This window comes from Bos indicus, chromosome 14 (assembly GCF_029378745.1).
Source record: "Bos indicus isolate NIAB-ARS_2022 breed Sahiwal x Tharparkar chromosome 14, NIAB-ARS_B.indTharparkar_mat_pri_1.0, whole genome shotgun sequence".
NCBI lineage: Eukaryota > Metazoa > Chordata > Mammalia > Artiodactyla > Bovidae > Bos > Bos indicus.
The window spans coordinates 68,375,845-68,402,236 of record NC_091773.1 but is presented as its reverse complement, the minus strand read 5'-3'; the positions used below and the strand labels follow the sequence as shown (position 1 = coordinate 68,402,236).

Below are 26,392 nucleotides of genomic sequence, written 5' to 3'. Positions count from 1 at the left end.
ACTGGGGGCAGGAAGAGAAGGGGACAACAGAGGATGACATGGCTGATGGCGTCACTGACTCGATGGACGTGAGTTTGAGTGAACTCCGGGAGTTGATGATGGACAGGGAGGCCTGGCGTGCTGCAGTTCATGGGGTGGCAAAGAGTCGGATACGACTGAGCAACTGAACTGAACTGAATTTGAAACTAGATCTACCTGTACCTGCAGTCCACCTCTGGACAAATAACCCAAATTCAAAGATTTGGGATAACTTGGAGGAGTTCTAAGATACAGTGTCTGTTCAGAGCATGGTACTCTTCAACCACTCTGCTGTCCTCCTGTTCAACCCAAGACACTTTCACTGCCAGCCAGGCAACACCTACCAATGTGTTGGCTGAGACGTCACTTTCCAATTAGTATAAGCAAATGTTAGAAAACAGAAAATTGTTTTTTTAGTGAAACAATCATCTGTTTATTTGGAAAAACCATTTGTTCCCTGCAGTGGCAGAGGTTCTGTCTCACTGGAAGCTCACTCCCAAGAAGCTTTAGCAGTCAGGTTTTAGTAAAAGTTAAAATCTGGAATGAATACATACAAAATTGTTTAAGCCTAAACCAAACATTCGTATAAGGTGGATTTTGTCCATTTGTTCTGGACAGCAATTTTAAAATAAGCCACATTAAAAATTCTTTCTGATGAGAATAAACTATGAACTGAGCTCTCCACCAAGGGCCTTGAATACATTTCAATCTTCTACCACGACATGAATGCTATTGGTATCCCACAGCATTAACCACTAGTAAGGACAAAAATATAACTCGGAAGTTAATTATCTCCATGGTTTGCTCAACTTATTGAAGATTTTAGATATAAAACTGGAGATAAAGGGAAGTTTCAAGATTAAAACAGAAACCCTGAGTTTTTAAGACTGTCTCAACATAGGTAAGTATTCCTCCATGTAAATGATTGCATTAGTTTCAAAGGCAAAGAGGGTAGATATTTGGCAATCCAAGTGTCCCTTCCTTCTGACAAATTGGAGAAGATAATTTCCCTAGAAATTACAAGTGAATTCTAACAAAGTAGAAATCAAATCAAGAAATTAAAAAAAAAAAAAAAAAAAAACTGGCTGGTGTAAGTCAGTTGGCAATCCCAAGTAAACCATTCAGTGCAGACAGAAGATTCCCGCTGTTGCAAACGCAACCAAACTTGGAAGCATGGACTGCCGAATCCCTGAATCAGGGAGGTATCCCAGTTGGTCATTGCCTAGGTCAAAAGTAAATAATCCTGTTAAACTAGGGATGTATCCCAGTTGGTCATTGCCTAGGTCAAAAGTAAATAATCCTGTTAAACTAGGGATGTATCCCAGTTGGTCATTGCCTAGGTCAAAAGTAAATAATCCTGTTAAACTTGTTTTAAAATTCCCGATGCACACACTGTTGATTCCCTAGCTGTTTTGAGAAGAAAAGGCATATTAACTAGTTTTCACATTCCTACTTCTGAATAATTATCATGCTTAAGAACTCCCAGTAGAGGTAAAGGAATCATCACTGGAAAGAGGAATTTTCAAAAACAAAGTTGCCTCAAGAGGCTCTAATTTCAACTCATGTGATCATCCTCAGTTACATCTGGTGAATTCTGCCCCTAGTCACAGATGACACTAATATATAATAAGTATTTATTAAATTCTTTCTTTTTAAATCAAACACATTTTATTACTAATAAGTTTGGACTTTCTTGGAAGGGTTAGCGTTACACCCTTTGTAATTCTGAACATCTGAATGGTACAGAGAACCCATGGCTGCAAATATTGCCCTTTTCCTCATTTCTCAACTCCTGATCCTACTCTGCCTGCTTCTTCAACATTTCTGGAGGAGGGAGGATAAAGCTTTCAGAGAATTTGTGTGTTGGAAAGGAAATAAGCCATTAAAAGCAGAACTTAGGTAGAGAGAGCAGTCTGCCTTTAGGAGTCTGCAAAGTCTTGGAAAGTTCAGCTCAATTCTGGAACTTCCTTTACCTCTAGCTCTATTTGTAATTTCTCTGAGCCTCAAACAGAGCCTTCCACACTATGGGAACTTAATAAATAACCGCCGAAAGACTGAGCAGATGCAAATATACTCTGGAGTCTATCAGATTAAATCTTAGCTCTCCCCAGCAATTGCTTGAACCTCTCTAAGCCTCAGTTTTCTCATCTGTAAAGCAGAACAATCATAATTAGAGTTCCTGTAATGATTAACCAAGGAGATAATAGTAAACATAACAATAATAATATTCCTGTGAACTCCTCAAGTGCAGGAACTGTGTTCTCATTCCCACAATTTTGTATGGTGAACCACAGAATCAGGCAAGGAACAAGCATGTGCAGTTTCCATTAGATGTCATTCTCATAACTGTAAGAGTTGCAGATTTTCCAGACAGGACAAATACAGAAAAAGATTACAGAATTCTGATTACCAGAGTTTGATGATAAAGTTGGAAGAGCTGGTGGAAAAGTTATGGAAGGGCAGAAGAATTCAATAGAGTGGCAGTAATTTTAAAGCCAAAGGTGAAAACAAGAAAATGTCCTAAAGTTATTAAATAAATGTGAAATCCAGCTCATTAATGAAAAAAAGCCTCAATCTTAATGGGGAGCATGGAATTCAGTTTACTCAAATCAGAAGGAAAGATGGGTTAACAGCCTCTCTTGAACCCAGGAGAGACCAACTTGTAAAAGATGTGGCTTTGGAGTTCCTGTTGGTGGGTGACTATTAAGGAGGAGTTGGCATTCTGGCCTCTCAGAAGAATCCATCTGCTTCTTCCTCAACTGAACCTCTGGTAGATTAGAAACCACACAGTCTGTTGACATGGTCTTTTCACTTGCTTGTGAAACTATAGTAGAGGGTTAGTGGTTTTAACCCAAAGAAACTTTGGAATAAGTACAAAGATTAGTTGGAACCTAAATTAATCTAAATTAATACTTATATTAAGTTCTAAAATAATGTTTTATAATCATTGAGACAACCTATATTTATTTGATATTTTAAATGTTTGCACGTTTGAAGAAAACGTGGCTTAGTAAGGTATCTAACAGCCTTCTGATGTCGGTTTAAATGGTCACCTGGGCAATTAACTTTAGATTCCCACCCAGTGTTAAATCAAATGGTGTAAGCGGTATTGAAATACTTAGAAGAATTTAAGTATGTGGGAAGATTTTTTTTTTCCTGTTAGGGAACTGTAAAGGGCTTGAGGGGAAAATGAATATATTAAATTGACAAAAGCAATGTACGATATTTAAAAGAAGTTTATTAACTAGGTTTGTAACCAGAATTGGTTGATTAAGGGAGATTGGTCCACTCAACTTGAGTTGAGAAGACAAAAATCAAAGGCTCCCTTGAAAACGCTTGCTAAAATTACTAGATTTATAAGTAAAATTGGATTTGTAAATGTTCATTCAACATATTTATTGAGTGCATGCCATATGTTGGGCACTATTCTGTATGCTAAGAATATAGAAATAAACAAGCCCCCCAAAAAAGCTTCATGGGGCCTACATTCATTAAATTAACGATCTTTGGAAACAATTAAATTATTAACTGCTTGCTTTAATACATTGGATATTAATTTTTAAATGTTAGCTGTAAATAGTCTCTTTATTGCACAAAATGTCCCCCAATGGACACCAAAAAGTTTCACATTGCTAAGTGTCTTCATTCATCCCTTTGTCCCTAGTGCCTAGCTCAAAATTGTGTTGAGTCCTCCCATATTGACTTCACATCGCTCACAAGAGATCTGAGTTAAGCAAGATTTTTTTCCTTAAACTGCAAATGTCTCCAAGCTTAGGAAGCTTGGAGATGTTAACATCTTCATCTAATTCAATCGATTGTTTCTTCTAACATCTGAGTTGAGAAATAAATTTTCTGATAGAGGAAAGAGAAGAAAATTACTTTGGGGATGGAAATATCTGTGCAGAGAAAGGAAATCTCTGGATTGGGAGCAGAGTAGGGGGAGGGCTGGAAGTCCTGGGGCAGTTGTGAGGTTGAGGGACTTGAGTGAAGGGTACAGAACAAGTAGTGGGAAAATGCAAAGAATGTTCAACTATTTCAAAAAGAGACTCCACCCAGGAAAGACAAGGAGCTTCTCTTTTGCTTTCTCAGGTGATTGTGCCCAAAACCCATTGGTCAAAATTGCTTTGTTAAAAACTTCCGTGGGGTGGCGGGGCAGAATTTCCATCAGGGTAAATAAAGCTTTTGCAAGATGACCTGGCAACTCAAACAACATTGCTTCCAAAGGAAAATGTTTCTCAATTCTTAACAGTCCTCTTAAAACCAGTCTATTGAAACATAACCTATCTGTAAATTAATCAGTATTTTGATAACCAAAATTCACAAAAACCACACCCAAGGCAGTTCCAGAAAATTGCAGAGACGCTACAGAAGCCCAGCAATGACCTAAACCATGCATTTGCAGAAGTGAGCCCTAAGCTGAGAACTCCCAGGATTTTGCAATCCGTACCCATTTTTCAGATTCCTTATTCCAGCAGTCATAATTCACATATTCCAAAACTTCAGACAATGCTGGTGGCCCCTGGAGCAGCAGCTCCTCCTCCAATTGGTCATTCCTGACAATAGTGGCTAACAGCAAATCCCCGCTTTTCAGGACCAATTAGAGAGCAGATAGATATCTCAGGGTAGAAGTGTCTAGCGGTTAATTCTTCAGGTTCTAGAATCTGAAAGAACTAAGTTTAAATCCTAACTACCACAGCCAGGTTACTTAAACTTGCCACACCTTAGTTTCCTCATCTGCAAAATGAGGGTTATAATAAGTTTTCATGGAGTTTCTGAGGGGTTTAAATGAGATAATCCATGGACAGCATCATGCCTTACAAAGTGAACACACAGAGTTACACTTATACACAGGCTCCCTAATTTATAGCAAGGAGCATTTCATATCTTCTGCTCCCCCTATGCCATAATGTAAGCGGTAATTATGGACATCTTGGCTGGCCTAGCTAACTTACAATTTTTTTCAACATTAAAGAAACTAAGAAGCAATCCAGTTCCTATCTGGGCTTTGGAGATGTTGGAACGAGTTACAGGCTCATAAACGCTGTTCTAACAGTTGACAAGGATTTGGCTTTAATCTAGTGAATGAAAATTTTATGAAAAGAGAGTTATGGAAGAGTTGTGAGGAGAAACTGCAATGCTCTGAATGATGGATTTCAAAATCATCAACACCTTTTCAGACATTCAGTCTCATACTGGACCAAAATACCATTGACAGTAATTCCTTGAGAACATGATTTTTCTAAATAGATCCATATAAAACAGGCAGATTTATTAAGGGGAAAAATGAGTTTAATAATACAGTATTAGATTGAGTATCATCCAGGAAAAGTGTACTGTAAAAAATGTTTTGAATATTAATTGACCTCTGGTAACTTTTGTGTCGTAAATACTTGTATTATAGTGAGGTAGACAGTTTTAAAAAAACTCTCCATTAGACAGACTTAAAATTTTGTAATAATATTTAAGAAAATGATAACATTATGAAAGAATGAAATATCTGATGAATGCTTAACTTTGTACAACTCGAATATAAACTTTAAAAATATTAGAAATTATAACATTTGAGTGCATATAACGTTTTGTACATTAAGATGAATTGCATGCTGTCCATTTCCTCTTTGCACTTTCAGTCACCTTAAATAAACAAATATATACAGCCTTAACAGAACAACAGTGCATCCAAAGCAAATGTGCATTTAAATTATTTCTCCTGGCCAAGTCTTTTTTTTTTCTTTTTTACTTAGCATTTTATATTAGCATTTATTATCAGTCTCACCCTTTCTTGGATAGTTTGTAGTTCTCTGAACCAAACAAGCGACAGGTTTAGATTCAGAGAGAGCAACACCACTTAGGAAGAACAAAAAGGTCTTGTAACGGTTGGTACAAGTTCCCTTGTTTAAACCATTTCATGGTCAAAGACAAGAAGGAAGCTAACTCTTCAAAGGGCCTACTTATGGACGATGTTTGAAAATAACACTGGTGCAGACTGGGGAAAGTTCATGCTTTTGGCAACCTGAGGATGGGTATTTAACTTGCACCCGGCTCTCTCTTGCTTCCGGAAGATGAATTCCACCCTTGCCTTCTTTCTCAACACACCGTTCCCCATCTCCCACCCCAAGCTCAATGTAACACTTTGCTCTTTTCACAGTTCCTCATTACTAAGTTTTAAAAACACTGCCTAACTGGTAATTACAATCTGAAACAATTCTTTTGGGGGAGCCCTGGGCTATTGCTGGCTGGTAATCTTGCAGGAATGTCAGAGAGAGGGGAGGGAAGAGAGATTCCAAAGAAACTTCGAAGACAAGGACGTGTGCCTCCTTTCATCCCTCTCCTCCCAGCTCCTGGGCCTGACCCTCCATCCGCATCCTTGGGGAGGAAGGTGGGCAATCACCTCCCCTCCGACTTCACCCTTCCTCTTCTTGGGTCACTTTCCTATCCTCTGCATCTCTTACTTTAGTTCTAAGTTCCCCAGTTCTGCCCATTTTTTTTGTTGTTTGTTTGTTTAAATGGGAAATCACCTTCCCCTTCAAAGGGGATGTCTGAATTTTGGCAAATTCTGCCTAAAGAAATCAGTGAGAAACAGATATGGGGAAGGGCTTTTCCATAGGTTACCTCCAGCCTGGGCGAAGGCACCTCGGTGTCAGCCCGTCAGAGGCTGGTCTTGTGGTTTCTCATTATCCTTCAGGGGGTTCCATTTGGACTCATTCTTGTCATTCCATCCATACCAGCTCCCCTTTCCCCCAGAAAAAGCCAGTGAAGGCGGTGACCTGAGCCCCCTGGAGTGAGATGCAGGTTGCCACTTCTCTATACCCGAAGAGGCCGGGGCAGAGCTGGGTATACAAGCAAGCGGCAAAGGCCCGCTTGGATCCGCCTCTTGTCTTGCAAAGCTCTTCCAAAGGCAGGACCCCTTTTGACTTTGTAATATCTCTACCTTAACACTTTCTGCAGGGGCGCGGGGTGGGGGTCACAGAACAGGGCCAGAAAGACCCACCTCCTTTGCACAAGTAGAAAACAATCCGACCGAGATGTGGTAGAAGGTGAGTCTTCCTTCCACAGGTTCCCTTCTTAAACTAACTATTCATTCTTTTCCCCCCAATCCTTGGAGCAGTTGAGAAATAGGTATGCGTCTCCCCTGCCCCCCACCTCCCATGGAAATCTGTTGAAACACATGAGGAAACCCAAACCCACACTAATAACGACCGAAAAAAACAAACAAAAAAAAAAAAAACTGAAGAAATCTTCCTTGGCTGGTTTTTCCAGGATGGCCCCCCCCGGGGAAGGTGTGAAATTCCGTCTCTCCCTCTGGGCAGGCAGGTGGAAGGTTCTGGGAAGGCAGAACTCCCTGGTCTCCCACCGGCCGAAAAAAGTCCAGGCTGCGGCCCCGCTCTCCGCCTCGTCGGGGGCCAGCTCCCCTCCGCCTCTCCGCGGTCGGACCTCCCCCCGGGCCATCCCGGGCCGAGGCGGCAGGAAGGCGCCGCTACCTGCAGCCGCACGACTCCACCACCATCTCCTCGTACTGCTTGTAGACCACATTATTGCCCGCGTCGATGTACAAGATGCTGATGGGAGTCAATTTGGTGGGCACGCAGCAGCTGGGCGGGGTGGAGCCGGGGTCCATGGAGTTCATCAGCGTCTGGATGATGGCGTGGTTGGTGGGCTCCAGGTGCGAGCGTAGCGGGAAGTCGCACACGCCCTCGCAGTGGTAGGCCTCGTACTCCAGGGGCGCGATAATCCAGTCGTCCCAGCCCAGCTCCTTGAAGTTCACGTGCAGGGGCTTCTTGCTGCAGCGCAGCCTCGACTTCTTGCCGTGCCGCTTGCCGTGGCGGCTGGCGAAGGCCGTGCGCCGCCGCCGGCGGCCAGGCGAGGGCGACCAGAGCCCAGCGTCCGGGGTGCCCGACGGCGGCGGCGGCGGCGGCGGCGGCGGCGGCCCCGACCCCTCGGCCCCAGCACCGGGGCCGACCACCTCGGTCGCCGAGCCCAGCTGCTCGCGCATCTCGGCGAACAGGGTCTTGCGCTGGGACCTGGAGAACACGACGAGCAAGGCGCGCTCCTGGGGGGTCCGCACCCTCCGGCCGAAGCCCAGACTCCGCAGGTCCGGGGGCGGCGGCTGCTGGGGCCCAGGCGCGCGCGCCTCGTCCTCCGCGGCGCCCGGCTCGCCGCCCCACGCGGCCCGAAGCTCCAAGCACAGCTGCTTCCAGGGCTGGGGGCGCAGGCCCCGCCACACGTCGAAGACTTCCCAGCCGGGCCGGGGCGCCCCCTGCGGGTCCAGGCTCCGCGCTTCCAGCAGCAGGGGCGACTGGCAGGCGAAGAGCTGCAAGCGGAGCGGGCCGGCCGGCGGCCCCCAGGGCGCAGCGGGCGCCTGGCGAAACAGCCGCAGCTCCGCGCCCACCAGCTCTTCTTTGTCTGAGAGCGTGGACACATCAAACAAATACTTCTGTCTCCGGAGAGGAGTGTGCGAGAGATCGTCTGCGAGATAAAAAATAATAATAATAATAATTACAGTCAGTTTCACTTAAGAGGGAGATCAGCCCGGAGCTCTGCGGCCGCCCCTGGGAGGGAGCTGGGCCAGGTCGGTAGGGGTCCCGGGGCGCCTGCCCGGAGGGCTGACCACCCCGGCTCCCCGCCCTGGCGGAGCGCGGCTAAAAGGAAGGAGCACCAGGGCGGCCCCCTCGTCCCCATCAGCGCGGGACACCCTGCGCGGAAGTCAGTGGAGAAGGCGGCCGCAGCGGCCTCCCGGTTTTCCCACCCACTCCCAGGAGCCTGAGTAACCACTAATGCGCCCTTTGTGGCCGCAATACCTCCACACCTCCTGACTGGCTCGTTCTCATCATTCCCGTCTCAGTTCAAATGTCACCTCTTCCGAAAGGGCCATCTTTGACCACCCTGATCTAAAGCAGACTCCCTCGGTCACTATCGGGGGACCCTGGTGTATTACCTTCTCGGCACTGAGCACGATCTACAAGGACCTCGTTTGTATTCGTCTCCTCATGATCTGCCTTTCCCAGCAACAGCCATGCCCCATCTCCAGCAGCCCGTAGGAGCTAGCCCCCTGTACTGGCCAATCTTGCTCACCTCAGCGTCTACAGGCCTGTCTGACCCAGGGTACAGGCCAGTCAGTAAGTGGGGAACTTCTTGGCTGCCCTTTATAACTGTCTAGAGAGTTTAAAAATGACAGCACCAGGGTGTGCTTCAGTCAACTGGATCAATATCTGAGGACGGGGCCTGGGTATTGGAGTTTTGTTGGGGTTTCTTAGCTTTGCTTTAAAAAAAAAAAAAGCTCCAAGCTTATTTGAAGGGACAGCCCAAATTGAAACCCAGGTGTCTGGTGGAACGGTGGAAGGTGCTGCCCAGCAGACAGGTTTGCTGAAACCTTTAGGCCCAGTAGGAAGTTCACAGAATGTGGAGCTGCAAGGCAATTTCTTTCTTTTTTAAATTCATTAGTCACTTAAGAAACATAAGAGCAAGAAGGGTTTCCAAAGTCTGCAAGGGTGCAAATGAATCAACACTAACACCAGGCATCTATCCATTGAGAAGATCCTGCAGCCAATGAGAAATAAATACATCAGCAAGGAGAAGAACCTAAGCAATGCATACACACACAGATTGACGTTCTCCCCTCCTCCACCTACCCAATCTGAAATCGTCTTGCTTTGCAACCAATCCTGAAGATAAAATTTTTGGTTACCACTGAGAAAAAAATGGGGGCACCTAGAGGAGGGACAATAACAAGCTTTTAAAAACTCAAGGTGAATTCCTGGGGACCCAGGCAAAACTGGACTTCTTTTTTTGACACATCTGTGCATGAAGCCAATCCCACTTCAGTGTGCAAGGCAGAAAGCTAACCAGATTTTCCTGGGCTGCCTTCTCATAAAATATTTACAACCCAGCAAATACAAAAATCCCCAAAGCCCCCAGCTTGCCCCAGAAGCTAGTAAAGTTGGGGTAGACTTCAATAGTAAAAGTGTCACCGGGTCCTGGGGTCCGGCCCTCGATGCCTGTCCAGATGTAGCCCCGGGGCACTAGATCTGGAGCCTCTGCCACACCTAGTCCCCACTCCAGGCTGACCGCTGGGCAGCCGGCCGCCTCACTCAGTCGTGCAAGTCCGGACCTGAGATGGAGCTGTGGGAAGGGTTAGAGAGGTGAAAAGGGAAAAGCCGCTGGAGGCACTTGATTTATGGAAGCCGAGACCTTCAAACCGACCAGGGTCACATTAAAATCAGTGGGAATTCAGCACACTTTCTTCTCCTTTAAAGAAACCTGTGTCTGACAACATTCAACCACCACCCAGATCTCTGGGCCTATTATTGCCTGAGGCTTCCCCTTCCTGTCTCTCAAATTTCTCTCTCCCCAAACTAAGGAGGTGATAAGAGGGACAAACCTAAGGTTCTTGCTGCACCAGCTCGATGTCTTGAGGGCTGACATATTTTTCATCCTTACTTTATCCACGAGCACAGATCGGTCCTGCAAGGTAAGTACTCATATTGTTCCCATTTTACAGATGGGAAAACCAAGGCTTGGAAAAACTAATTACCCGAGTCTGAAAACTAATAAGTGGTGGTGAAAGTGAAGTCACTCAGTTGTGTCCAACTCTTTGTGACCCCATGGACTGTAGCCTACCAGGCTCCTCCCTCCATGGGATTCTCCAGGCAAGAGTACTTGAGTGGGTTGCCGTTTTCTTCTCCAGGGGATCTTTCCTTCTCCAGGGGATCTTCCCGACCCAGGGATTAAACCCGGGTCTCCCACATTCCAGACAGACACTTTAACCTCTGAGCCACCAGGGAAGCCCAATAAGTGGTGGTATTCAGACTCAAACCTAGGTCTCTTTAATTCCAGAGTTGGAGCATTTAGCCGGTAAGCCCCATGGCTCCCTGGAGAAGGAAATGGCAACCAACTCCAGAATCCTTTCCAGAGAATCCCGTGGATGGTGGAGCCTGGTGGGCTGCTGTCCATACGGTCGCAGAGTCGGACACGACTGAAATGACTTAGCATGCATGCATGCATGCATTGGAGAAGGAAATGGCATCCCACTCCAGTATTCTTGCCTGGAGAATCCCAGGGACAGAGGAGCCTAGTGGGCTGATGTCTTTGGGGTCACACAGAGTCGGACACGACTGAAGCGACTTAGCAGCAGGAGCCCATGGCTCTCATTGCCTATCCATTAGAGTCCAGGTCCTGGAGCCAAGGCAACTGGGAGTGGCCAGGGTATAAGTGATGAAGCATACAGTCCAAACTGTATTTTCAGGGCTTGGTAGGAATCAAACCTGGGATCCTTTAGGAAATCATTTCCATCTCTGCTTACATAACTTTTGAGACAATTTGTCACTGGTTGGAGAGGTATAGGGGAAGAAGAGGGAGGTGTAAAAGATGATTTATTTAGTTTTCTCTCATGCAACACAGAGAAATCAGCCTGCTTTTGTCTCCATTCCTTTTTTTAAAAGCATGGACTGCCATACAACAATGCAAATCAGCCATAATTACACTTAATCCCCTCCCTACCTGCATTGTTGTATGGCAGAAATCAACACAATATTGTAAAAAAAAAAAAAAAGTTTTTTAATTTAAATTTTAAAAAGTAAAAGTGTGAACTAATAAATGCTTAGTCTACACAGCTGAGCCATGTTTTTGTAGTCCTCAAGAGGGGTCAAAACAGATAAAACCTCTGTAAAAAGAGGTTTCCACTGGTTCTGCAGACTTGGGATTCACTTGATTTTTCTAGCAAGATCAGCCTGCTTCCCCACCCATTCCAGAGCTAGGAGAAAGAATACAAATGGGGGCTTCCACCTGTATCCTGCTGTCTTTTCTTCCCATACTGGCTCCATCCCACAGTTTGGGGGGCCTCACCTGCATGGACACATGTGCCACAGGTGCGCACTTCCCCAGCTACAGGTGCACACACTGGGCAGTTGACACACCCTTAGGAGCACAGACCCAGAGAAGAAGCTGACCAGGGCCTGGAAGTGGGCTCAGGGCCATGTGCGTGAGAATGCGGTGACTCGGGTACCAGAGTAGAGCAGTGTGAATAGCTCTCCAAGCCACTGAAACTGCAGTGGTCCCTAAAAACGCATCATCAGCTTTCCCCAGGAATCTGTCAGAAATGTATACTCTCTTGGGCCCCAGAGGTTTGAGGTGGGACCCAGAATTTGCATTTTCCTCAGTTCCCAGGTGATGCTGGTTGAGTTACCACTGTAGGAACCACACAGACATCTAGATGAGCCCACCCCCTGGGCTCTTTCAGATGCCCCACCAGGTGGGGAGGGTAAAACTCAGGGCCAGGGCCAGAGCTAAGGCAGCACTCACCAGAACCAAGTTCCTATCGCTCCCTGCTCCTCCTGCCCCCTGCCACAGACACCCCCACTTTAAAAAAAAAAAAACTCTTACAGCCACGTGTGTCCAGAACCTCTAATCCACCATCCGTGGTGGCTCTGTGAAGCTCCCCATCAGAACACATTCTCCACCTGTCTGGACCTGCTCTGGAGGCATGCATTACAGAAATAGCCCCAGAGGAGGCTTCCAGCTTGGGGAGTGCACACACCATCCACTGTGACCCTGCAGATACTTTGCCTGACGATCCTGGCATCACAAGGCCTGGCTCCTGCTGTCCTGGCCATCTGTGGGTAGAAAACCAGCCCTTCACACTCCCTCCCACAAGCCTCCTCTCCCATCATTGGAGTGCTAGTTGCTCAGTCGTGTCCTACTCTTTGCGACCCCATGGACTGTAGTCTGGCCAGGCTCCTCTGTCCATGGGATTCTCCAGGCAAGAATACCGGAGTGGGTCGCCCTTCCCTTCTCTAGAGGATCTTCTTGACCCAGGGATAGAACTCGGGTCTCCTGCATTGCAGAAAGATTCTTTACCATCTGAGCCACCAGGGACGCCCAAGAAGCAAATATCAGTGCGTAAAGAAAAAGGATACCCGAGGGCGCCTTAAGTCAGGATACCAGGAGAGCGGTAAGGCAGCCTACCCCGCCCACCCGCACTAATCGAGCTGCGGACGGCTCCCTCGCGCGCCATCCTGCAGACAGTCTCCTAAAACCCCAAACATCCTTTGGTTTGGGGCGGAAAGGGCCCGGCCCGCAATGCGTTTCCCCAGGACATCTTGCCCTATGTCCGAAACTTGAAGTCCCTCTTGAGAGTCCTGGTTGCATCGTGCGTCACTCTGCGGGGCCCGGAGGGCGCCCCGCAGCTCCAGCTCGCCCCGCAAGGCCCTTCGCGCCCAGACCCTGGGCTCCAGGACGCTGCCAATTAGTGCGTGTCCCGCTCGCGTCCTCTAAATCCGCCGTGACCTAAGCGGCCACTGGCAGGCCCCACCCGCCTCCACCGGCCGCCCACCGCTCGTCCGGCCGCGTGTCCTCCGGCGATGGGCTGCGACCCAGAAAGCTCCGATGACAGCGGGGTCTCCCACCCCTAGTCCGCTAGGTGGGGACGGAGCGGGGAGGATAATCGCCCGTCTTCACAAAGGAGACTCCGGAGGTCTTAGCTGCTCAGCCTTTCCCTCCTCCGCCCCCCACCCCACACCCCCCCACCACCACCTTCAAAAACATCCCTGAATGCTCCCGGGAGCGCTTCTGTGCCGGGCACGTGCTCAGGGTTTGGTGGCCTCGGTCCCGTGCGTGAATCCTCAGCGACAGCGTGGGAGGCCCGTTCTAACTGTTACGCACTCATTCTTTTATAGGTGACAGAGGGGGCTCCACGAGGAGTCATCCCTCGCCCAGGGTCTTGCAACTCGGAAGGGGGACACGATCTGAAGGTCTTGATTCGGACGGAAGCCCTGGGACCGGAGCCACGCCCCTCTTCCAGGGTTCTGATTGGGCAGCGGGGCAAACAGGGAGGACATGAGACCCACATCCATCACAGAGCCGCCAACACAAAGGGCGCTGGGTTCTACCAGGAATTCCTTTTTTGTTTTTTCCCTTTACTGGAAATGAGAAGACCTTGAAGCAGGGAACTCAGAGCTGGCTTGGAGCCTCTTCTTCCCAGGTCACTCAGCCCTGACGATGCCCTGAGGTTGCCCAAGTCCACAAGTTGGAAATAGAGCCAGGTGTACTGGGTGAGTGAAAAGGAGTCTTCCGTCCTTTCTCCGATGGGGTATGAAGGTCTCTGAATAATTTCTTCTCCAACTATTACCCTCTTCTGGGACAGTGATCTCCAGGTCATTTTGTCCTGAGCCCCACCTCCACCAAGATCTGAGCCTTGCAAACTGCTGACCTTGCTGAGCCGTCCCACTGATTCATGAGGCCACCCACACAATTCACCCTGTCTGGGATGCTTTTGCTCAACTCCAGCATAATCCTAACAGTGAACTCTGTTTTATGCACTCACTATGTGCGTACTAAGTCACCTCAGTCGTGTCTGACTCTTTGCTACCCTACAAACTAGCCTGCCAGGCCCCTCTGTCCATGGGATTCTCCAGGCAAGAATACTGGAGTAGGTTGCCATTCCCTTCTCCAAGGGATCTATCTTCCTGACCCAGGGATCGAACACATGTCTCATGTCTCCTGCATTGGCAGACAGGTTCTTTACTACTAGCACCATCTGAGAAGCCCACTGTGTGCTGGGCATGATCTAAATTCTAAACTTATAATAAGTCATTTAAGTTTCAAAACTATCTAAGTCATTTTCTTCAAAAAAAAAGAAAAAATACCATTGTTATGTCATGATTCACAAAACTAAAACACAGAGGGCTCAAATGTCACTTGTCCAAGATAGAGGTAGATGTGGCAGTCTGGCTCCAGTATCGGTGCCATCACTCTGGACTTCCCAGCCGCTGAGCTGTGTGTCTGGTAGAGACCCTGAGAACTCTCCAGCTCTTTTGCGTTGCCGGTGACTGTGGGGAGGACATCCATCCCTGATCTCCAAGTGTCAATCAGTTCCTAATCAGCAGAACCGAGGGAATGCCAACAACTGGACTTTTGAAATAGAACTTAGATGGAAACAACTTTCGCTAAATGAGAACGTCATGCCAGCTCACAGTCACTGAGGGAAGGCTGGCAAATGAGATAGAGTAAGAAAGACATCCGAGGATATGTGTACCTGTTAGTTACTACTGATGACATGGAAAGAGGATAGGAATCTAGAGTCTGAGCCGTGATTGGGATCCTGAAGGGAAAGGGAAAGGGAAGTCACTCAGTTGTGTCCGACTCTTCGCAACCCCATGGACTGCAGTCCACCAGGCTCTTCCGTCCATGGGACTTTCCAGGCAAGAGTACTGGAGTGGGGTGCCATTGCCTTCTCCGATTGGGATTATGACCTGTAACTTATTGGTTGGATGATCTTGGATGGACTAAATCACATAAGCTCTCCCAGCATCATATGCCTCATCTGTAAAGCAGGAAAATGACACCACCACCCCTCCACTTTGCAGAGTCATTGTAAAGGTCAGAGTGGAGGCAACCAGAGCCGGCTGTGCATGACAGACAGAAGCACCCAACCAATGCAGCCAATATTACTATAACTACCTATGGCCAGGTAAGGGGTCCTGGGGGGAAGACGCACCTGTCCTCTTGGTCTTCTTTGAGATGCAGTCCAGTTCTCTCCACAAGATTTTCAGAAGTGAGTGGAGGGGAGGTGCTGGGCAGAGGGGTCAAGAAAGAAACAAGGGCTCCCAGTGAAGGGCCAGGCCCATAAGGGTTTCAGCTTCACTCCCATCACCTTGCTCCATCTCAGTCCCTAGGCTTTATCCACTGCTCTGGGTCCCTCCCACAATGCCAAGTGAACTACCAACCTCCAGCCAGAACCTCATCAAGGACAGGGCCCTCCTCTGCAGGTAGCAGGTAGGCAGTATGCAAATCTACCTCACCCCTGAGAGCCCTAGTGGCTGGTCTCCTTGCTCCTCGCCTCCCACTCTCCCGCTGGCACGTTTGTGGGGCACAAACTGTCCACAGAGCCAATCTAGGGTACAGAAGAGGTGTTCCCTAGCTTCATCAGGCAGCTGGGAAGAGAAGGAGTTGTAGCCATGAATGACGCCTTGGGCCTCAGTGCGAGGAGGCTGTGGCATCACAGTCCCACAGACCTCCCCTGGGCCAGCACCTCCTCACCACACATTCACCCAATGAGCCTTCGCTCTGGTCTGTTGGCTTCCCCAGTGTTTTCCCCAATAGCTTGCCCTGAATTTCTCAGCTTCTTTCCACCTTTTAAAGATCAGAAAGGCCCCAGGAAAGCCTCCACAGAGGACTTTTCCACCCTCTTCCCAAAGCCCCAGCACGTCCCTGCCCCCTCTGCCTGGCTCTAGCCGGGGCCTTGGGAACCACAAAGAATGAGTCTGGTGGCCAGCCTCTATCCGGAAGAGAAACCTCAATGTTCCCACAGCAAGTTTTCACTCAGCCTGAGGCAAACCAGTGAGGTTGGGTGGGGAGAGCGAAGGGGAACCCCGATTTCCACCCGGCTGGGAACAACTTCGCTGTTCCAGGGAGCTTTCAGCAAGTTTCTGGAAGGAGACATGCCAGCCCTTTTCCTGATCTCTGGGCACTGGGCACCCCTAGCAGGAGTCCAGAGTACTTGGAAGAGACTCCTTTTGTCTCTCAGGATGAAACAGATTCATTTATAAAGCAGTTTCCACGCACATGGTGCAACTCTCCTGGCCACAGGGGCTCATGAGCCAGAGATGCAAAGCCCAGATGAAGGACACTTCATCAGGCTTCTCTCTTCACTGATATCCTATCCTGGGCTCTGGACCACATTGGCTCAGATCTTAATTTGACAGCACCGCAGTTGAAATCCAAACAGAAGCTCGGAAGCACCCACGAGTCGACCTTCTCTCGTACCTTTCCTCTGCAGCTAAGCAGCCTGTGCCCCGTTGTCCTCGGCCGCAGCATCGCCTGCAGGTCACTGCTGTCTCCTGGACCCTCGGAGCAGGGTCCACACCTGGTTGATTTGCCCAAGGTCGCCCCACCTGCTATGTCGACTTGTATAGGGTCACCTGAGAGCCCAGGGGAGTTGCATCTCAGCCCTGAAACTGCCCTTTGGGCTGAACATGATCTCGGCCTTTGGACTTGAGAGCTTGGAGATTCAAAGTAGAAGAAAAGCTTCCCATTTTACGTTGTTTCCCCTCCATGACCAGTCCTGAAGTTGCAGGTGGAAGGACTGGCTCAAACTGGCGTGTGGTTATGTGCGGGGATATGGGACGGTCAGCGCCGGGGCGGGGGACGGGATGGGGCGGGGGGGGGGGGGTGGGGGGGGGCTTCCTGCTCAGGAGAAACCTCAGTGATTCGTGTTTCTTCAGGTGCTGACCCGGACACTCCTCCTGAGGCCGGCATCATGGCAACTCCGCTGCACTGTGTTCACCTCGGGCTGAGTCCCGAAATAACGCGCTAGCATAAACGAGATTCCTGGTGGCAGTTATGACCCATAGTCTAGCATCCTTCAGTTCCTCCCCGCCCCCCGCCCACCTTACTGGGCATGGGAGCGGCGGTCGGCTGAGAAGTGGGATCGCGACTGGACCAAGTTGCCCGGATGCCAGATTTATAAAACAGGCTCACGGATTCTCTTCGGGTCAGAGGTTATTTAGGGGGAGAAGGGGTATGGGTAAACCATCCCCGATTGACCCCAAAATTAATCCTCCGCGCTGCCACCGCTCCTGCTTTCCCCTCCGCTCCAGCCGTCAGACCCGCCCTCTCCTCCCCTGCACGCACGCCCACTACCGGGTCCCTAAACCCTGCCGGGTCCCCAGGCGCCCCGGCCACGGGCCGCGCAGCGCGCGCCTCCCGGCTCCCAGAGCCTGAAGCAGCTCACCCCCAGCAGACCCAACCCTGGGCCCCCAGCAGCGCTAATGGACTGTCCTGGAGGGAGGCAGCAGCCTCCCTGGAACCCATTATGCCGACGAGGACCTATTTGATCCCTGTAAACAGGAGACTGGAGAAGGACATGGCCACCCACTCCAGTATTCTTGCTTGGAGAATCCCATGGACAGAAAGCCGGTCGCAAGAGTCGGACACGACTTAGCTACTAAACCACCACCACTACAACCACCACCAAACAAGAGACACCATTTAACCGACACTGAGCTTAAAAATAAACAGCCAGGCTTTAAGGGCGCGGGGGTTGGGGTGGGGGTGATGGGAACGGGGTTGAGGGAGGTGGTATGTACCAAGCAAGGAAATGGCGCTGTGAACCCACATTCCTGCTCACCACCCCTCGCGGCCTCAACTCGGACCTCTTCCCAGGTCCAGAGAGCATCGCTTAACCAGGGGGTATTCCATACCCGCAGAGTTCTAGAACCAGAACTCTCCTCTGCACTTAAAGGCTCCCAGGGATTCTTTGTTGATTTGCTCTGGGTCGTTGGATGCAAGCAGAAGTCCTGGCAGGAAACAAAAGTTTTCTTTCCGCCCTCCTGCTACATATTTCCCCCACCTGTCTGCTCAGTTGCCTTCTCCCTGTCTGACCACGCCACCCCCAGGAAGAAGTCACCAGCTTCCCCGAGGTGTGCGGCCAGAACCCCAGAGCTCCAGCTGAGAGAAAAAAACGGGGTGCACTAGAGAGCCCATCAGTCCAACGCTCTGCATTCCCCGAGGTCACTCTGGTCAGAAGGGGGAGCTTTCATGTCTTGATTCAGTTTGCCCGGGAAGGGATTCCCAAGGCCTATCGTGGGTTGTGGCTTAGGGAATGTTTTTTTTTTTTTTTCATGTGCAGAAACGACAAGGACGTTGGTGCACGTTTTTCGATCCCCTCCCCCCCAGCAACTCGCAAACTCCCAGAGCCCCAGAACCTCCCGCGCCAGGAAAAAGCACAGTGTCCTTTTCTGATTAGTCTCTCCTGCTGAGGAAGCCCGGCCCAGAATTCTGGCGATACTTGCCCTCTCGCTGTAGAAGACACTAGGCGTTGTTAGCCTCTTGCTAAAGCGGCATTTGTAAGGCGGCCCTTAAGGCCTTAGGGATGGGAGTGACAGTAACTGCCATTTAACAACGAGCCCGTGGCCAAGGGTTAGGTTTATGGCCTGAAAAATGTTTTAGTCATCCCATCCAGAAGGGCAGAACAAACTTCTGGTTTCAGGCTTCCTTCCCTTACCCCGGGGGTTAGTTCCAGGACCTGCCCGTTCACTGGACTTGACCGGGATCCTGAACCTGGAGGGCTTCGCAAACCCTGCGCGGGGCTCAGGGGGGCGCGTCCTCACCCGCACGCACTTGAACGCTCAGCAGTCCTTTCCCAAGGCTGTTCCCTCTTTCCGGGGAAATAAAGCCTAGATTGGAACCTTCTGCCGGCTTCCTCACTTGGCCGTCTGGTCTGCATTAGTGTTTTTATAAGGGACTCAAACAAATCGAATACAAGGTCACCAAATAATTAACAGTTGTGAATTCCCTCCATCCCCATTAAAATACTTCCCTGCTTATATTTCATTTTCCGTTTGCCAACGACAACAGGGTTCGGGCAAAAGCCCGGCTGCGTTGATTGCACCACTCTTTGCCCAGGTCCACCCAGAAACTCGCTGTTTTGCATAAACATACCGCGCCAGACGCACTTCAATTAGGAGGGAACGACGCCGCTCTTAGAAGTGCTTCCCGCCGCCAGACTATCCCCACAACTGTCCTGCCCTGCCCCCTGGCAATCGCGACCCAGAAGGTAAACCTAGAAGCCAGCGATCCCGGGCAAACTCTCCTGAGGTTCATTTCCAGGGTGTCAAGTTCTTCAAGGATGTTCAGATCTAGGTTTTAGTGGGTTTTTTTTTTTTTTTTTTTTTTTGGGTTTGTTTGGTTGGTTGGTTTTTATCTGTTCCCTACTGCCTCCTTTCTGAGAGTGCTATTGTAACAACAACCAAAAAAAAAAAAAAAAAAACGTAAAGAGTATTCTTATTTCAAAATTATCTAGAAACCTAACTCACAGCAGTGTTCTTAGGTTCATTTTGTTTTCTTCATCCTTAAGAGGCTTTTTTTTTTTTTTTTTTTTTTTTGGTCCCTTGTTGGAATTAACAGTGGTGCTTCTCACTACCTAAATTAAAGTCCGAGTTTGGCCTCACTCTCCCTCACCCTCTATCTTACAGCCACACTGAATTCACAGTTCTCACTGTCTGCCTTTCCCAGGCTCCGGGGCTGGGGATCCAAGCCCCCTGTACTTGTGGTCTTTTAATAAGCTCTATCATGGGCTAACTGCAATGTCTGTATATCCAACCTGGTCCATCCTGATCCTATCACTGTGCCAACACACACATGCACACACTTTCCCATCTCTGTGGATCCAAAATCATCTTGAAAGCACGATTTGGAGGCATTCTTAAAGGTCAGGGCTTCCCTGGTGGCTCAGCTGGTAAAGAATCTGCCCACAATGCAGGAGACCTGGGTTCAATCCCTGGATTGGGAAGATTCCCTGGAGAAGGGCATGGCTCCCCACTCCAGTATTCTGGCCTGGAGAAGTCCGTGGACTGTATAGTCCATGGGATCGCAAAGAGTCGGACACCGCTGAGTGACTTTCACTCACATACATGCTATGTGAAAACTACCTTTAAAAATTGAAGGTCAGGGATAAAGCGGTTTGTGCCTTTTACAGGGAGATCAAAGAGGAAGCAAGGTGCATCTCAGTTTTAGACCTGTGAATTCAACATTTCACTCCAACTCCTAAGTCTTGAGAGATTACAGAGGTAGGGAGTCTGTCCATTTTTTCTACTTCTGTTTCCTGCCACCATGCTTTAGAAATTTCCTCTTGCCTTGCTCTATCCATGTAGCGCCAGAGGTAAGCCTGCAGAACTGGCTATATGCTTCAGGTCTCATTAGCTGTGTGACCTTGAACAACTTGCTTAATCTCTCTGCCTTCTTTAAAATCATCTGTAAAACAGGGATTGTAGCACTTTCTTCCTGGGGGAGGGAGGTGTTGTTAGAACTAAATGAAATAATTCATGTAACAGATGTTAGCCCAGCATTCGGTACACAGTAAATGCTCAATATGTCAACATATCCCAGTTATATCGGAGAGCAAACTGAAAGGGTGGACATATTTTTAAAAGCTTGCAATCAAGTCTCCTGGGTGGGGGGAGGGGGGCGGTGAGAGAAGGAGGGCAGGGAGTGAGGCAGTACTGAACATGCAGTCGTCACAAATCTAAAGCGCTCTGAATCCATCCACGCTGGGCAAAGTTCATCCGCACGCTCCCATTCTTGAAATGCAAGCTTTAGGTGTAACTTTTGGGGTTCCGGGGGCCCTCAGGTGAGGAAGACTTTTTTTTTTTTTGGAATACTGTATGTTAAGTAGTTCAGACCTCAACAGCGGGCTTCAGGATTCCTTACGTGGTCTTTGCTTGTGCCCCCGAGGGACCCGCTGCTTCTCAAAGCCAAGCCTGCCACACTCGACGGCGATTTAAACATCCCCGAGGCAAGGCGCCAAGTCAGCGCGGCCGGCGCGGCTCTCGGTTGGCCGCTTCTCTTTGCTCCTTGTCCTGCCATCCCCAGCTGGGGGAGGGGAGGCCCGAGGGTTTGGCGCGGTTTGAGAGTCCCCACGTGAGAGGGGCGGAAGTCCTCGCCAGGAACCCGGGATGCGCGGCTGGCGGGTCCCTTCCATCACGGGAGACTAGACACCGTTTGATGTGTTATGACATGAACCCTCAATTAGATCGCTGAGTTGAAACACTCCAATCAGGGGCCCGATGCTAAGCAAGCCCCGGAAGGTCCAGCCCGAGGTCACCGCCGGTGACACATCAAATCAAAATCAGTGAGAGGGAAAGTGAGGCTTTCCCTTTATCAAGCTGGGGCTGTGGTCCGCAAAGCACCCCCTCCCCTGCGCGCCCCCTCCTCCGCGCGCCCCCTGCAGCCGGCGGCTTCGCACTCCTTCGCCCCCGCGCGGCGTGCTACCCGCCGCACAACCTTCCGGCTCAACGAACTGCCTTTTCTTCCCGTTTTCTGGGAACCTGAGGGTTCGGGGAAGACCGCGCCTTGGACGCGGAGGGCCAGGTGGTCACGCCGCGTCTCCTCCGGCTGGGGACCGCGTTCGGGAGTGGAAGCCGAACGTCTGTATCTCGGTCCGGCTAGCCTGGAGAGCTTGGCTCAGGAACAGAGCCCCCCGCCCCCCACCCCTGCCTCCCCCAGGCTGGGCGCGCAGCCAGTCTCCTCCCTACCTCTGGCGCCCAGGGGCGCCCAGCGCGATGCCCGGGGAGAGGCAGCCGCACAAGCCAGGGTGAAGCGAGCCCGCGTCTGCGCCCGACCTGGAGTCCCCAGAGACCTCCCACACTTGCCCCGACGCCGCAGGCTTCGGTAGACGCCTCCCAGCAGCCCGCAGGGTCCCCTGGTCCTCTGCCAAACTCTTGGGGCGCAGCTTGCGAGTTAGGGGGCGTCTGTCTGGGGGAGGGGCAGAGGTTCTGGCAACTTCCCGTGCGGAGAAGAAAAGGCGCGCCCAACCGCTGGCCACCCTGGGCCTCCGGGACTTCTTTCCCTGGGGAAAGGCCTTTAGAATAATCCCCTCTGTTCTTCCTTAGTCTCTCGACTGGGGAAGTCTGGGGTAAGTCTTCGATTAGGGAGTTAGAGAGGATGAAGGATACACAGAGGATCTGGAGGCAGAGAAACAACAGAGGTAGGGCGAGGGTTGGAAGTGGGGTCAGGGCGAGCTGTGCCGGCAGCAGGGAGGCCGGGGACCCTGATGCAAAGCTGCGAAGAAGCCACTTGTATTTGCCAAGGTGGCTTTACTAGTCCTGAAATCACCATAAAATACCTGGCGTTAATTTGCCGCCCAGACCTTTCGGCAGCTCGTGAACCTCGCTGACCTCTTGCTGCAGCCGCGAACGCCTCGTGGGCTGGATCCATGCGGGTCAGGAAGGCGGCGGCAAGGAAGGGGGCTTGGGGCCTGAAGCCTGGAAAGAGCCGGGGGCTCGGGGCCTGTTCTGTAAATTTCAAGGGCGTGCCAGTCCCCAGGTCAGCCGGGTGGTCGTCTCGGTCCGAACCCCGGTGCTGGCCAGTTCCTGGGAGACCTCACTTACACTGACCTGGAAGTGGCGGGGCTGGGAAGGTATATCGAAGCCGAGGAGCTACGTCTGGGCGGGTGGCGGAGTGGACCGATGCCTCCTTCCTTTCTCCTCGCCCCCTACCTCCCCTTTGCCCTCCCTTTGCTTTATTCCCCTTCATCCCATCTCCTTCCACGTTATTGTCTCTTTAGGAGCTGAGTGCCCGGCGCCGGCGGATCCCTCCCCAATTTCTGGGACCAGGGTAGCGTGAGGTTCTCTCCAAGGCACTCGCCACGCTGCAGACCCGCGCGGGTGGCAGGGAGGGGGCGCAGGGGTTTCCGCAGACACCCACACATGCACCAGAGCCCACGGAGGGGCCCAAAGACGGGGCCCCTGGGTCGATGCGCAGAGAGAGGCGAGTTGCCTGGCTGAGAAAGGTGGGTGAGCACAGTCAGGCACCCACGTGGATTAAGAACCAACAAAACACCCAAACTGAGCCCACTTGCCTCTGCTCCCGGCTCTCCCAGCCAGTTGTTGCCGCTGCCTCTGCAGAAATGACTCGGTTGCGACCCCGAGGGCGCGGGGCTCCTATGCGACTGACCATGCCCACACCCAGCGCCAGGAGCGGTCGGGTACCAGCGGAACGGCTGGGCCAGGGCACTGCCACCCGCCGCTCGAGAACTCGCTGCTCTGGACCGCAGCATTCGCTTCTGACGGCTTTTCCCGGAGCCGATGGGAGCTCGGGGCTTCCCAGGGCTTGCTCGGGTCCCAGGGCCGCTCGGTCCGCAACGCGCAGCTCGGGGCCTTGGACCGTACACCCGGTACCATCCGGGAAACCTCGCCGCGGGTTTCATCCGTGCCCGCCGCGACTCCTCTCCAGCCCGGGTCATCTACCCGCCACCTCCCGCCTTCCACGCTTCCTCCAGCAGCCACCAGACATGCGGCCCCCACGCTGCTTTCTGCAAAAGGCGAGAGAAAGAGGGAAGGAATGGAGAAAGAAAGAAACAGACGAAAGAGAGGCAGGGAGAATTGCACACTGGAATAAAATCTGCAGCCGCGTTCGGAAACGTATTGGGCTTGAGAAAAAGCAATTTAAGAAAAGAAAAGGGGGAGGTATCCAGAGCGGAAAGGCGAATTCACAGATGCAGCCTCCTGCCAGCGCCGGAGCTGAGCCCTGGCGGCTGACCTCCAGGGAGAAAGCAGTCGGGTGTCCTCTTTGCCACTTACCTAGTCCCCTGTCTACAAAGCTAGTGATCGTATTAGCCGACTTGGAAGACTGGAAAAAGCTAGCATTGATGCCCAGCTTCTCGGCGATGGAGTAAGTCCTGTAGATTGACAGCATGTACTCGTGGGGCACCACGCGCGGGCCCCTGCCGGGAGGCTCCCGAGCTTCAGGCTGCTGTGGCGGCCGCCGCTGGGGCTCCTCCTGCGGCCTCGGCGGGGGCTCCTGGCGATCCAGGGGCTCCCGGGCCGTGGCATTCTCTCTCGGCGCCCGCGGCATCCTTCCTTCCTTGCGGCTTCGCATTCCCTTGGCGGAGCCCAGCTCGGCGGACGACGAGGAGGAAGAGATGGAAGCTTGCTGGAAACCCGGCAGATCCCACAGGAAACTGATGAGGAAGACGGCCGAGAGCAGGACCCTGGAGGTATCCATGGCGAGCGTCTCCCCGAGAGGCGGCGGCACCGGGCGAGAGGGGCGGCACGGAGCGGCTGGACAGCGGCCGGGGCCCGGCTCCTCCGGCGGACTCGGAGTGCGAGGAGCCGGGTCCCAGCCACACAAATCCCGGCCCTGCCACGCCCCCTCCCGCCCCTCGTCGGGAGGGGAGGGGAGAGGACGGAGGGAAGGGGAGGAGAGGGTGGGAGGAGAGGCTGGGTGGTGTGGGCAGGAGGTGTGGGGGAGAGGGGGCCGCTGTGGGCCGGGTGGCCGGGGAAGGGGCACGCAGCGCCCCCGCGGGACGTGCGCGGGGTTGCCGGGCGGTGCGCGCGGAGCGGGGCCCGGCGCGGCGGGCAGGAGTAGGCTCGCGAGGCCGCTCGGCGGCAAGGAAGCCAGGGTCCTCCGCAGCGCCAGAGCCCCTCCAGCTCTGTTCGAAGCTCGGTCCCGCCGCAGCACCGCGCTTCGCGGGCTCCCGGTCTTCCCCCGCCCCCACCACCAGCACCACCACCTCGGTCGCCTCCACTTGGCTGGAAACGTGCAGCCCCGGGAGGAGGCAAGCGGCGGCGGCGCCCCCCAGGGACAGCTCCGAGCAGGCGTCTCTGCAACCGACTGCGCGTCGACTCCGGGCAGTGGTACCTTCCTTTCCCGGCTCCGGCCTCCCGGGCCAGTCGATCGCTCCCCCTCAATGGCCAGCCCAGGAGCCAGGGAAGCCTCTCGCCGCGCACGCCAGGCGTAGGGCTCAGCCCAGAACAGCCCCTTTCTCTCACTGGGGTTACCGCTTTCCACAAAGACCAGGCGTCTGTTCCCGACCCTCGAGGTCACCCAAAGGCCACGAGTCTTTAGAGTCTGGATGGATGCTGAAAGCTGCAGCGCTCTCGTGCAGGCCCCAGCCTCTCTCCTCGCAGTCCCCAGCCTCTTCGGAAGCTGCGTTTAGGCGACTCTTTTCTCCTCCAGCTGTCACCCCGGTCCTCTCCCTTCTGAAGGCCTGGCCCCCGCCTCCAGTGCGTCCCCATTTTCCCCTCTCTTCTTTCCCTTCCGCCTTCCATACTTCCTCCTTCCCCAAGTTCCTTCTGCATTCCAACCCTCTTTCCCCAGCCTGCTTTTCTTCTCAAACCGCCCTCCCATCTCTCTCTGCCTTCCCTCCTCGGACCCCCCCCCCTTCCCTTTCGGTGGACCCCTCCCTTTGCAACTCTTCCCCAATCTGTTTCTCTTCAGCTCAGCCTCGCCCCGTCACGAGTTTCCTTTATCTGTCCCCAGATTCCCCGTGCCTGTCTTCTCCACCCACTGCCTCACTCATTCCCGGGCCTGACGGCTGAAATCGAGGCGGAGGGGCTGCCTCTCACTCGCTGGTCTCCGTGCCCCTGGAGCGCTGTGGACGTCGAGTTTCTCCGTGCGTTTACTGGGTGCTCCCGGCACCAACCATAACATGCTCTTCAATCGCCCCAGCCTCTATGGGAGGTTGGCCTTCCAGTTTTCCACATTCACAGATTTAAACGATGAGACTGAGAGGGGATAAATGACTTTTCCAAGGACGCTCTGCCAACAGGATGTGCGGCCAGAAACAGAATCTGAGGGCGCAGGCTCCAGACCCAGTGCTGGTCCCATTCCTGGGCCGATGTCTTCCTGGGCCGATGTCTCTACTTCCTTCTTGCTTTTTTCTTTTCTTTATGGTTTTACTTGCTGTCAGATGATTTCCTCGCCTACACCGCATTGTACGTGTGTGTGTGCGCGCGGGCGCGCACGTGTTCCCAGTCTTCTTACTCCTCACCCTCTCAATTTCTTCCCCCTTCTCCCTTTTGCTATTTCATTCCTTCTTCTGTCCCTGCAGAGACCAGTCACCTGACTGCGTAAAGAGGGAGTTTTGCTTCCGTGCTCCCTT

The 26,392-nt window shown here is 51.7% G+C and overlaps 1 protein-coding gene across 1 annotated transcript; it reads right to left on the bottom strand.

Moving 5' to 3' along the window:
* Window positions 1-5,287: 5,287 nt before the first annotated feature.
* GDF6 (growth differentiation factor 6) lies at window positions 5,288-24,806 on the bottom strand. The gene is made up of 2 exons (XM_019974142.2): window positions 24,090-24,806; window positions 5,288-8,484 (listed from the first exon to the last, which is right to left on the bottom strand). Exons 1-2 carry the CDS (start codon window positions 24,511-24,513, stop codon window positions 7,496-7,498), a joined length of 1,413 nt encoding a protein of 470 aa, XP_019829701.2. The 5' UTR covers window positions 24,514-24,806; the 3' UTR covers window positions 5,288-7,495.
* Window positions 24,807-26,392: the final 1,586 nt, after the last annotated feature.

Coding starts and splice junctions, on each gene's coding strand:
- GDF6 (XM_019974142.2), bottom strand. CDS start 24,513: ATGGATACCTCCAGGGTCCTGCTCTCGGCCGTCTTCCTCATCAGTTTC. Junction 8,485..24,089: donor CTTTGTAGACAGGGGACTAG/GTAAGTGGCAAA, acceptor TTTATCTCGCAG/ACGATCTCTCGCACACTCCT.